Source organism: Choloepus didactylus, chromosome X (assembly GCF_015220235.1).
Source record: "Choloepus didactylus isolate mChoDid1 chromosome X, mChoDid1.pri, whole genome shotgun sequence".
Taxonomy (NCBI): domain Eukaryota; kingdom Metazoa; phylum Chordata; class Mammalia; order Pilosa; family Megalonychidae; genus Choloepus; species Choloepus didactylus.
In genome coordinates this window covers 71,671,750-71,684,708 of record NC_051334.1, presented here as the reverse complement: position 1 = coordinate 71,684,708, position 12,959 = coordinate 71,671,750, and the positions used below count along the sequence as shown (strand labels likewise).

The 12,959-nt window shown below is 50.4% G+C and overlaps 1 protein-coding gene across 5 annotated transcripts in view; it reads right to left on the bottom strand.

Annotated features, from left to right (window-relative positions):
- Nucleotides 1-12,959, bottom strand: part of STARD8 (StAR related lipid transfer domain containing 8) — a 43,801-nt gene that overhangs the window by 14,870 nt on the left and 15,972 nt on the right. For 2 of the 5 annotated variants that reach the window (XM_037821710.1, XM_037821711.1), the window contains exons 2-4: nt 3,940-4,011; nt 1,473-1,554; nt 390-453 (exon numbers count right to left, since the gene is read on the bottom strand). In XM_037821710.1, coding sequence (XP_037677638.1) covers nt 390-446 — 57 coding nt within the window. In that variant the 5' untranslated portion in view covers nt 447-453; nt 1,473-1,554; nt 3,940-4,011. Of the gene's footprint in view, nt 1-389; nt 454-1,472; nt 1,555-3,939; nt 4,012-12,959 lie in introns of those variants that run through there. The other 3 variants (XM_037821709.1, XM_037821712.1, XM_037821708.1) reach the window with 3 other exon arrangements.

The following is a 12,959-nucleotide window of genomic DNA, read 5'->3' as shown; positions in this document are numbered from 1 at the left end:
TCCACAATATTTCCACTGCATTATTCTGTGTCTGCCCCCTATTCAAGGAATTTTAGCCTTCACCAAGCAAGTAGTGGAGGCAGAAGGATTTCCCTGAGGAAGGGGCCATCGCTAGTTCATGTTACCAAGTGGAAGAGGCGGGCTGATAAGGGTGGGTGAGTCCATGTGTCAGGGTACTTGCTCTCACATGTAAACCTCTAGATTGGACTCCCCAAAGCCCAGCAGCCATATGGAGCCCCTTACACCCCCAACCCCAGGCTGGAGCAAGGCACTGCTCTGGATACCTCAGCCTCCCTGTGTACTGGAGGTTGTCTTGCAAGTGGCTAATGTATGTCCTGGGTTCCTTATGGCATCACAAGACCACAGACCTCACCCCTGCCATGACTTACCTGCTTGCACTGAAAATGCACCTCCAGTTTCATCGAGGCACAATTGTTCAAGGTCATCAGCCTCCTGCAGTGAAATGAAGCAGTATTCACCCAAGGGTCCCAACCCCCAAAGCCTGGCACAGCCTACTGAGATACCCCAAAGATGCAAAAATCTAGCTAGTGCTTCACATGCCCAAGCCATCAAAACTTATCCCTATCCTCAGTGTTCATGAAAGTTTAAAAGCCAAGCAAGATGCTGGGAAGATTATGGGCTCTATCCTCAAAGAACTAATAGATGGGGAAACAAACCACTACAAAGATGGAACAGGACTGAGAAAAGTAGAGAGAAGGCATGACAGACACATAGAAGGTAAGTCAAGGAGTCTCCATGAAGGGAGTGGAGGTGCCATCAGAGAAGGCTTCCTTGGAGGACAGAAATGGGATTTTGAGGGCTAGAAAAGCTGGGATCCCTCTTCCAGTCTTGGCCCAGAGCCTGTGACAAGGTATGGAAGGAAGTGGTCAGTCAACTGACCAGTGGGGGTGTGAAGGGTGGGATTGAGGTTGACAGGGTAGGTCAAAGCCATATTGCAAAGGGCCTTGGGGGTCATGTTAAAGCTTTGGATAATTCTCTGCAAGCAGTGGGGAGTCAGTGACAAATTTCAAGCTGAAGAGCTTTAAAAAGCTGACTCTGGTGGCTCTGTAAAGAGAATGGATGGTGTGGAGGAAGCAGATTTAGGGTAGGAAGGCCTGTCAGGAGGCCACTGCAATAGATCCAAGGAGAAGTCGTGGTTTGGCCTCAAATAAGGACTGAAGTGCCGTGAGGAGAGAGGGGCTAAATCGGAGGAATTAGGGGAGGGGGGGATAACTTAAGGGAGCAAAGAATCAAAGCCAGATTTTGGCTTTCTAGCTACAGTGACTGGGTTGGTGAGGGTGTCACAGACACAGAAAACAGAATAAGCAAGGTGAGTGCAGAAGACGAGAGCATGGCTTTGTCTGCACTGGGCTTCTCCCCTGTTACAGGGCACAAGGAATTGTTTTTTTTTTCCACGAGGAAGCCCCAAGCCAGGCCCCTGGCTTCCTGAACCTGGCTCTCAGCACCCCTACCTGCTCAAGGCCCCCAGAGAGTCCTCGTCCAGAAAATCGTGGTCCTTCTTCACAGAGCCAATATCCAGGGGAAATGAACCTTCTGCACGGCAGAGAGAAGCAAAGATGAGTCCAGGGTGGTCGGTCAGAAATTCAGCCCCAAGAGCCCTGGAGCTGAAAGGGAAAGGCCAGGAAAGGAGGGAAGTGGGAAGGCAAGAGCCAAAGCAAAAGGACAACGGCCCAGAGCAAAGTAGGGGGATCCAGAGAGCTCACAGTTGGAAGTCTGAGGAAAGGTCAGAGAGAGGCCAGGAGGGTTGAGCTGGATGAGAGGAACCTATGATTCAGTAAGGCAGGTCCATGAGGGGACAGCAGGCCTGATGCCCTGGGTGGCTGCCAAGAGCCAACCTGGGCTCCCCCAGCCCCCTTCAAATCCTGGACTGCTCAGCCAGGGAACCTCTTCCCTGGCCCAAGGTGGAGAGGTGTGAGAGGGAGGGAGGACAGATGGGATGGTGAGTAGCCAAACAATACCTCACTTCCCCTTATTGTCCAGAGCAGTGAGAGCCCGCTCCCTGGGATTTAGGGAGGGGAGAGGAGTGCGGAAGGAACAGAGAGGAGGGGGAAAGAAAATCTGAGACGTCCCACACCTCTCTGCCTTACTGGTAAAACAAGCCCATTTATTCACTGACAAGTTCAACTAATATTTATTGAGCATCTACTGTGTGCCAGGCACTGGGCAAGACACTGGGGATACAGCCCTGAACAAGATCAAACTGATAAAATGATCACTGCCTTCATGGAATTCAGATTCTCATGGGGGAGATGGAAAATAAGCAAAACCCTAAACATAAGATAATGCAGTTACATAAACATTATGAAGGAAATGAGCCAGGGTGATGGGGTAAAGACAGGCTGGTGGGGGCAGGGGCTCCTGGTAGAGAAGGGAGTTGGGGAAGACCTTTCTGAGGAGGGGTCTTCTGAGCTGAGTCCTGAAGGATGAGAAAGAGCCTGGGAAGAGAGTTCCATGCAGGGGTAACATCAAGGCTCTGAGGAGGGAGAGAGCTTGGTGTGGACAAGTGGTAGAAAGGAGTCTGGAATGTCATGAGCAAAGGGGAGAGTAGTAAATTGAAGTTGGACAATGCAGAGTCTCATCCTCAGCCAGAGCACAGCATTGGGGTTTATTCTGTTCTGAGATTGCTGGAAGCCATTGCAGGGTTTGGAGTAGAAGAGTGACAGAGGAGGAGTGATCCCTCTAGCCGCTGTGTAAAAAACAGATGATAGGAGGGCAAAAGCGGAAGCAGGGATGCCAGGAAGGAAACTAGCGCACTAGTCCCCACAAGCAACAAGGGTAGCTCAGACAAGGGTGCTGCAGTGGGAGGTGGGGAGAAGTGGAGCAATTCCAGCTACCATTTTGGAGGGAGAGAGGCTCAGCAGAGGAGTTAGATATATGGGGATGAGGGGAGAAAAGGGTGGTATTAAGAATGATTCCTGGATGTGGGGCTTGAGCAAGTGGGTGAGTGGTGGTGCCATCTGCTGGAATGGGGAACGCAAGGTGGGATGCGTTTACATGGCAGACATCATCAGGAGTTTGGTTTTAAACATGTTAAATCTGAGATGCCCATTAGACATTTGAGAAGAGAGATTGTGTTAGCAGTTGAATATATGAATCCAGAGCTTGGGGATGAGGTCTAGACAGAGAGACATTTGGAAGTCAGCAGAGAGACATTTGGAAGTCAGCAGAATATACACAGTACTTAGATGAAGATTATGTGGGAAAGAAACATTGAAAGAGTAGAGGGCCCTGGATGGAGCCCTGGGACAACTCCCTCCCCACCCCAACATTTAGACAGCTGTTAGAGGAAGCAGAGTCAGCTAAGGAGACTGAGAAGCAGCAGCTAGAGGGGCAGTCAGTAGTGGTCAGGAGAGGCATGTGTTCCAGAAGCCAAAGGAAGGAGTGGCCAACTGCACTGAACGCTGCTGAGAGATCGAGCTACATGAGGCCTGAGAAGTGAGCGCTGAATTTGACCACATGGAAGACCATGATTGAGTTTGATGAGGATGGTTTTGTCGCAGAGGTGGGGGTGAAACCAGTGTACAGTGGGGTGTGGGAAGAAGAGGGGAAGGGGAAACAGCAAGGATGAACAACTTGAAAGGAAATCAGAAAAATGAAGGAAAACAGAGAAATGAGGTCATCACTGTGAGGAAAGCAGGGCCAGGGCCAAGGCAGTGGCTTTGGTCAAGAGAAGGTACTTTAAAACATGGGAAACATTGGAGCTTGCAGGAGCTGATGAGAGCCATCCAGTAGAGAAATGATGATGTAGGAGAGAGTGTTTATAACTGCTGGAGCAAAGTCCCTGAGAATTTTTTAGCAGAACCAGGACACACAGATTCTTGCATGGCAGGAGAAAGGATCTGATGCGCCCCATTCTACAGGTGAGAAACAAGGCTAAAGAAAGTTTGGGGTTGGGGGGAGAACAACTGAGTGGCTTGCCTTCAAAAAGCTGAGCATACTGAGGAAATCCTGCTGCTCGGAGCCACTGACATGCTTTTTTGGCCTCCACTTCTGAAAGAGAACAAGGGGAGAAAAACAAGAGGAGAAATGGGTTCAGCAGGGAAATGGTAAGAGAATTGCAGAGGGGCTGGCACATTTGCTCCAGGCCATACCCTGCTAGGATTTACCCCATGCTCCTCTGTATGTCCTGGCCACAGCCTTCTTGAGCCTCTTTCCCCTGCCTGTCCCCAAATCCTCTTCCCACCCCACCCCTAATCTGGCCCCCTGTCCAAGAACAGCATCCACCAACCAGCAACCCACAGCAACGGCCTGGGTCAAGGAGCATTGCTGGGATGAGAAGCCACAGCTATGTTCTCTATCCCCACCCCTCCTCAGGGAGCCATCCCCTTCCAAGGTTCTGAGTAGACCTTCCCAGTCCAGCAAGGAGATATGAAATGTTAAACAAAACTTATTCTTTCTCTTATCATCACACCTAACACTCTCTAGCACTTTGATAACCAAATATCATTTCATACACACAGCAACCTTGAAGAAGGTTCTACAATCCCATTTTACAGATAAGCAAAGTGAGTCTTAGAAAGGAAGACTGAAAGACTTCTCCAGTCTTGCAGTTGAAAAAGCAGCAGTGCTGGGGTTGCGGTCCAAGCTCAATCTGATGCCAATTCCAGGGGCCCTTCCCTCCTAACATAGCAGCACCCCCATTGCTCTCCTTCCCTACCACTCATCAGGTTCCAGCCCTCTATCCCCTGTGAGCCTGGACTGCCCCTGCTCTCCTTGGGGGTTCTGCATATTTCAGGCACAGTCTGGTGCTGAATGTCATGCTGACACAGTGCTGGCCTGCGAGAGAGTCTTGGAGGGCAAAGGCTGGATGGGCTCCCACCTCTACCATGGGAGTGCCCACCTGGCACAGAGCTGGGCACCCCAGCCAGCCTCAGTGAAGAAGTGCAACTTGACCGAAGCCATAGAAGAGACCCCTTGGTTGGGGTAGGCTGCATACCAGCCGCAAAGCTCTGGGACTGCTCAGGCAGTTATTTGCTCCCCACCCAGGCGGTGCCAGAGAGCAGTGGGGCTCAGACCATGGGAGCGGCTCTGGCCATGGAATCCTGCCCCCAACATTTCCTCCATTTCCTTAGTGCCTGTGGCTGGAGTCTCATCTGGCCCTGCTGACCAGAAAACTCCAAGGAGACTGGTAGGGTTTTTCCAAGACAGGAAGAGCTCTCTCTTCCCAATCCTCTCCCACAAGGAAATCCAGGATGAGATCCTGGCAGCCAGGGCTGATAAGATAAAGGACAAAACCGTATTTCAGAGATGCTGGGTGGGTAGTCCAGGGAGGGAAGAGTGGGCGAAGGCAGAAGAGAGTCAGAAAAAAATAATAGGTTCCTCTAGGGTCACACACTGATGAGGATTCGAGGGGGAAAAGAGAAGGTCCAGCAGCCTCTGAAGCCCCAGAAGGTTTGCAGGCCAAACAGGGGTGGAGTGCATCTTGGTGAGTGCATGCATAGGGTAGGTGCCTATCCCAGCATCTGTCTCTGCATACAGCTGTAGCCAAGATTTGCTCATGTCCATGATTTGTCTGGGTCTATGTAGGATATGGGATCATGCACCTTGTGGTAGGTTGAATTATTTACCCCAGGGGGACAGAAAACAAGCAAATGTTCTTAATCTCCACCCATTCATGTGGATTTGAATTCACTGTAAACAGGACCTTCCAAAGATATTATTTTTAGTTAAGGTGTGTCCCAACTGAATGAGGTTGGGCCTTAATCCTATTACTGGAAGCTCTGTGAAGAGAAAGCCACATGGAGAAGCAAGAAGCTGGAAGTCAATGGAACCCAGAAGAGAAAGGAGAGGCATTGCCATGTGTTGAAAAAGCCAAGCAGCCAAGGATCACCAGCAGCCAGCCCCAGAATGCCGCAGACTTTGGGGAGAAACCATTAGCTTGCTGACACCTCAACTTTGGACTTCTCCTAGCCTCAAAACTGTGAGCCAATAAATTCTTGTTGTTTGAGCCAACCCATTGTGTGCTGTTTGTTTTAGCATCCAGGAAACTAAGACATGCCTGTATGCATCTATAGTATCTTGGTCTGTGCATGCATGCACCTGCATCTGTGTGTGTGTCAGTGTGTTTCCTTGCATATATACTCAGCTGTCCTGGCATGTCTCTGTGCAGACTCCACTGGCAGGTGCAATGTGTGAATGGTGGTGTGCATTATGTACACATGTGTGTAAGGGTATATCTGCAGCTATGCTGGTGTACACCTGCTCCTGTCTGGGCCTGCCCATTTGAGCAGATGTCATCTCCTCATCTGACAGCATTTCCTAAGCACCTACTGGATGCCAGACATTCTTTAAGGGGCTCTCAGGCTAGTGAGGGTGGCAAATGAATAAAGAGACAAAACAATGCCCCTTTGGCAAGGAGCAAATGACAGAGGTTAGCAAGGGGGCTGCAGGATGCAGCTTGGGGTAGAGGAAGTGAGTGTGAACATCTGTACCTGATTTTCAATTGGCAAAGCCAGTTCCAGATCCCAGGGCTCTTTCCAGAAAAGAATATATGTGTGTGGGGGGTGTGTGTGTGTACGTGTGTGGGTGTGTTATATGTCAATGCAATTTTCTAACCTATGATAGAGAGCTAGAGATCACCAGGACCTTTGTGATGCCCAGAGAAATGTTTGTTCCAACAGAGCTCCAGCTAGCAGTTCTTCTGCTCCCATCCTACCACAGCATAGCTGGCAGGGGGCAATGGAAGTCTGGAAAGGGAGCCAGGTTTCTGGGCCAGTGGTGGTCTGGGTGATGTGGTGAAACCAGCCCTAAGGAACTTCAGGACAGCCCAGGGAGCATTTGAAGGACATGGATTTGTTGCTAGGACAGCAAATCCCCACTGCCACAACCACTTCCCTGTGCCCCGCCCCTACCACCTCCTTCCCGGAGAAGGCCCTCCTTGGTGCTCCTGGCAGCAGCCAGCTCTGCTTTCCTGTCCTTAGGACAAAAAGGAGGTGCCAAAGGATGGGCCAACTCAGAATTTCCAGGAGGAGCCAGTGACCCTAAAGAGTCTGGGATGGTCACCCCAGGCAGGGGAGCAACGCCCAGGGAGAGGCCTTTATGCCATGAACACACACTGTTCTCACTGCAGCCCTCAGTCATTTACAGCTGGAAGAAGAACAAAGAGAAGAAGTAAGGAGACAGATGTTTCTCATCCCATCACTCCTATTCTCCTTCCTAAGCTTCTTACACATCTGCCCAAGCCACAGAGCCCATGGGAGAATGACAGCCTGTGCTAGGCAGTGGCCTTGGCAAGGGTTGGCAAGAAGTGAACCATCTCATTCAGGGTGGGGGCCCAAGTTCTTTCATTCACATCTAGAGACTTCTAGCCCCTTTTTACCCAGACTGTGATCCCCAGAATAGCAGCATCAGCATTACCTGGGAGCTGGTGAGAAATTCAGAATCCTGGGCATCACCCCAGGCCCAACCAAAATGACCAGCGAGGACCTGGGGAACAGGCAAGACACAGGTCCCAAGGCAAGCAATGGATGGTTGTCACAGGGACTCAGAGGAAAGGGTCCTTTGGTAACTGCTGGAGCTTCTTAAGGAGGAGATTTGGTCTAGTGGCAGAGGGCTTGTAAAATCAGAAGCTACCTTCCTCAGCATTTGGACCCAACTCTCTAGGACCAGCTCCTTTTGCCCTCCCATGAGGATATACTATGAGGCCTAGGCCAAAAGAAGCTTGCCCACAAGCCATTAGACCCAGCACAGGGCTGCATCCCTAGGAGGCAGTGTTTATTCTAATTTGTCCAAAGTTACCCTCAAGTTGGCAGCAAACCTGGCAGAGATTCTGCAACAGACAACTGACAGATTACTCCCCCTTCCTCTGGGGGACAGAGGGACAGGGCCTTCCCAAGAACCTGTATCAAAAGGTGTCACGGATGCCAAAACTTCCCCCTCCTGACCTTGCAGCAGACATCCAGGGGGGTCTGCAATACACTTGTTGCCTCTGCCTGCTCCTGCTGCTGTTAGCTGGAATAGTGACTCTAACTAGATTCTTGCAGGGGAGGGAGGCACAGGGAGGGAGGGAGACAAAACCAAAATAGCTCTCATCCCACATTCCAAACCTCACAGAAGGGGCACCAGAGCAAGGGCCGCTGTATTTCAACAAGCCTGGCTTGGCAGTGCTTGACACTGGCTGGCCTCTGACTTAGTAGGTTGACGGAAAGAATCCAGGGCCCCTGCTACACCTGTTCAGATGCCAGCCTCAGTCTCAGCCCATTTGAGCCACACTTTGGGAACACCATCAGGGCCCCCGGGGGGGGCCATATGGCAATACCTGGAAACATTTTTGGTCATCACAAATGGGAGGTGAGTTGCTACTGGCATCTAATGGATAAAGGCCAAGGATGCCACTAAACACCCTACAGTGCAAAGGACAGCCCGCTCCCCACAATGAAGAATCATCTGGCCTAAAATGTCAACAGTGCTGATGTTGAGAATCCTGCTCTACCGCAAAGCTCAGAACATAATTATACATTGTCTTGTATTGTTTCAGGAAAAGCAGCTGGTGTTGGAAACTCCAGAAGATAAGAGGCCCCGGGGTCTGGTCTCGGCCCTGCCAATAACTCCCTCTGGATCCCAGGCGACTCACATTCTGTCCTGAGCCACAGTGTCCTCATCTGTAAAAGAGAGGTAAGAATAACAACCCTCTCTTTTGCCTCAGTTTCTTCATCTGCAAAATGGAAAGAATAATGGGACCTACACCTTATCCAGCTATAGTGAGGAAAAATGAGTGAATACATGTAAAGTGCTTAGAACAGAGTAAAGGGCTTCTTTGAGTGTTTGCTATCATTGCCTTAGTTTCCTCATGCACATAATAAAAAAGTGTGGTCATATGAGCTCGTGGTGAAAGGCCTTTGTGAACTGTAAAGTGCTTTCTATGCAAGTTATTAAAGGCCTTCTGAGCCCATCCTGGTACATAACAGGTCCCACACACAGGCATACACAGACATGCCATTCCTTGGCCTATGAGTCCCTTAGGCTATGATTCAGTTACTAGAAGCAGGAAGGAGAGCTCCTGAGTTCAACCACCCCCTAGCAAATGTTTATGGGGGTAATGGGGGCACAGAGACACCCTGGTCTGTATCTTCAGAGACATTCCCTATTGAGCACCTTTATACCTACTCTGAACCAAACCAGACCACCATGCCAGAGTGACCCACGACTAGATCTCACAGGCCTCGGAGGTGGAGGTAGGGCAGAAGATGTCCCACACCAGTGGCACTGAGAGAGACAGACTGCATACCTTTTGGTTTCATCCATCAAAACCCATCTCCCCAGCCTTTTCAGGATTCCACCTTCCAAGCTACCAGCTGCTGGTTCAGGGAAGTGGGGAGATCAGAAGACCCTGCCCTGGGAAGAGCTTCTTGGCTCAGCAGGAGAGGCTAGGTCCACCCCTACCCACTCACCTGTCCTTTCTCCCAGAGCCCTCACCCAAGTGGAGCAAGTCAGCCTGGCATAAAGGAAGCCAAGGAGCCAAGTGGGAATAAGGTCCAGTGACAATGATGGCATTGTGCCTCCAAAGCCCCCAGCAGCTTAAAAGCTCAGCAGGGCAACAGAGGTCTGTCATACAACAGCCAAGTGTGCCTATGCACATACAACCTGGGGGGTGCACACAGAGCTGCACACAGGGGCCTGGAGCCCACAGTGCCAGTAGCTGTCTGGTACAGCCTATCTTCCTCCACAATGGCAATCAAGCCAAGTCACCATGAATTGTCCACCTGGCAAATACCAGAGCAAGGAAGTCTCAGGACACACAGCTGTTTCCCCTGGGGAGGTTGGCACAGCCTTCCAGGGGCAAGCCTGGGATACCCACACTTTGCAGGGCCCATCCTATTTTGAGGTTGGCTCTGGGAGTCTCAAGTAGCTAGAGCACCTGATCCTGACTTGAGGATTTCCTGGGGCCTAAGAGAAGAAGCACTGGCTTCTGTGTCAGACAGAGCTGGGCTCCCTGCTGGCTGAGTGACCTCAGCTCAGTCCTTCACCTGTCAAGCCTATTGCCTCAGCCATAAAATACCTGACATGATTGTTGTAAGGATTCCCTCTCATAATGTAGGCAAAACCTGCTGTGTTACTAGCACATTCTAGTGAAAGAAAGGTGGCCTTCAGATCCAAAGCTGTAAGACCATAAATGTCAATCTCTGCCTTACCTGGGGGCCTCAGGTACCTCTAGGCAGCCCCCCACCAACCAGACTGGGGATGTCCTGAGGGGTGAGGTGAGGAATGGATATGACATTCAATGGCTGTTCCTTGTCTTTGGACACTGTAGACACTTGCAGGGCCAGCTAGGGGGAGGTGGCAACTCCAGTTTAGAGTTTTTGTAAATACAGAAGTTATACTAAAACCCCTAACCCCGTTCCATTCTGTGAAGCTGTGACCTGAGCTCCTGTATGGGGATGTAAATAAATGAATCATGAAGGCCCCGTGGCTAAACCAGACCTCTGGCCTGCTGGGGTGATTGAGGATTTGGGTCCAGAGTTGGCCTGGCCTGTGATCTCCTAGGTTGGGCCCTTAGAAATTGATGCCATGACCAGTGCTCGATACAGCAGGGCCAAGGCAGACAGCTGACATTCCTGCTTGGCCCAGGACTTCCCTGTGACAGGGAAGGTCAAAGCTGCCACCTGCTCTGCCACAGTCACTCCACTAGCTTTCTTGCCCCTAGAAGCTCCTGCCCCTAAACCAGTCCTAGATGCTCTGACAAGGTCATGGTGACAAGGAAAAACAGGTGTTTTAATAAGCCACGTGATACCCCACCACCTCCAGTTCCCAGCCTGGAGGCAAGAGGTGCCAGCCAAACCAGTCTGGGGCAGATGTTAGACCAGTGGTAAGTTGCTCCCCACTGTGTATGGGTGGGAAAAATATTGGATGGAAGGTCAGGAGAACTGCATTGTGGCCTCAGTTCCACCAGGAATTTGTTGAGTGACCTTGGGCAAGCCACTATCTCTGTCTGAGCCTCAGTTTCACTATCTTATAATGGCCACTCTCCAAAATCCAGACCAGGAACAGAGGTATCTGTGACTGGCAGTGACTGGTTCTGTAGAGGGGGTTGTCCCCTTCCTTTGCATTCCCTCCTGGAAGACCCAAATGGAGGTCCTAGGTGGGGACCTAACCTTTCTGCCTCCACAAGCCGGCTCTCCCAATGTTCCTGCCTCCAAAGGCACCAGACATCTAGGCTTAAACTTCAAGGCATCCTTGTCTGTCTTCTCTCCTCACATGTATTTGGTCACCAAGTTTGGTCAATTTTTCCATCAAATCATCACTGATTCTTATACCCAATCGTGCTCCAGGTTCTCATGCCTGGATTACTTCAAACCTCCAATTTCCCACCCTCCAGTCTCTCCTTTCATCCTGCCTTCTTCATCTTCCAAGAGCCTGGCTCTAATCTGGCCACTCTCCTCCTCCACAACCTAACCAGCTCCCCATTGCCCACAGCCTTAGCCCAATATCAGACTCATCTCTACCTGGCATTTCAAGGCTCTCCAGATTCTAGACCCTGTCTGACATGAAACTGCAAATTCCTATTTATTCATGAAGTCGCCAAGTTGAACATCCCAACCTGTGAAGCCTTACCTGACCTCCCACCCAATGACTCAGTTAAATTAAGTGCCCCCCTACACATTTCTGTAGCACATGAGTCTGCTTCCCCCATTCAACTGGGAGCTCCTGGAAGGCAGAGACTGGATCCTATTGGTCTTGGTGTACCCAATGCAGTGAGACAAGGGCTACTGAATGTTCTGGCAACACAGACAGGGAGTCTTGCTTCCTGACTAAACATCATGCTTTCTGAATGCAGACTTCTGACGCCATTCTGTCCTCTGGCATCACCACTGCGTAGAGCACAGAACTGGGTGCACATTTTCAACTCAGTGATGACTCACTGACTGGCAGATAACCTAGCCCCAGGGCAGAACCCCAGGGCTAGGCACCAAGGCCCAGAGGTGTGAGAACTGAAAATGGACTTTGCCTCAGGGTGGAAGTATATGGGCCTCAAGGAGCGAGAGCTTAGCTCCGCCACCCAAGCTCATCTGAAAGGACCCACGCTTACTTGAGAGAACCGAATCGTGCCACTTCCTGCTTCCCTCTCCTTGCCGGCACAGTCCTAGTGCTTGCCTGTCTTGATCCTGTGCCACCACCACTGCGTCCCACCCCCTTTGCCTACTTCCCTTTCCTTTTGCCTAGGCCAAATATAAACTCCCGGGCAGGAAATGCCTTAAAGGAGCTGGCCCCACCCTGAGATCCAGAGAAAACTGTCTCTGACTGAAAGGAAATGAGCCTCAAAGAAGTTGCCTCCACAGGCCAGACCAGTTCTCCCTCAGGAGGCAAGCAGAAACAGCCCCTCCCCCGAGCCCAGCAGGTAGCCAAAGGGGACTCAGGGGCCTGGAGCCTTGGGGACGGGGTGACAACTGGCATGTTGGGGCCATGGTGGTCCAAGGGAAGAGAACCCCAAATGGTGGCCTAACAGCTGTGTAAAACCCAAGGACAAAAACGTTGTGGAACTTGGTGGAAAGAGTAATAGGTTAGCAGCCTGAACACATGGGTTTTAGTTCTGGCTCTGCTACTTAATAGCTGTGCCTGTGCTCATTATTGAGAACAATGTTCATGATGCTTCATGTAATTATTAATAATAATTGCTAATAGGTACTAATATTTATTGAGCAGTTACTATGTGCCAGGCCCTGGGCCAAGGATGTTACAAAAATCATGTTGGGCAAGTTACTTAATGTCCTGTGCCTCAGTTTCCTCACCTGTAAAAGAGGACTATAATCATAGCACCTACATCATGAGGTTTTTGTGCGTGTAAAATGAGATTATAATAACCTAAGTGTACTGAGTCATTATTATGTCCTAGGCATTACTTTAGGTCCTTTTTATACAGATTATATCATTGACTCTTCACAAAATCCCTGCAGGTAAGTGCTATAATACAGGGAAGGTGGGACCCAGAGATATCAAGTAAC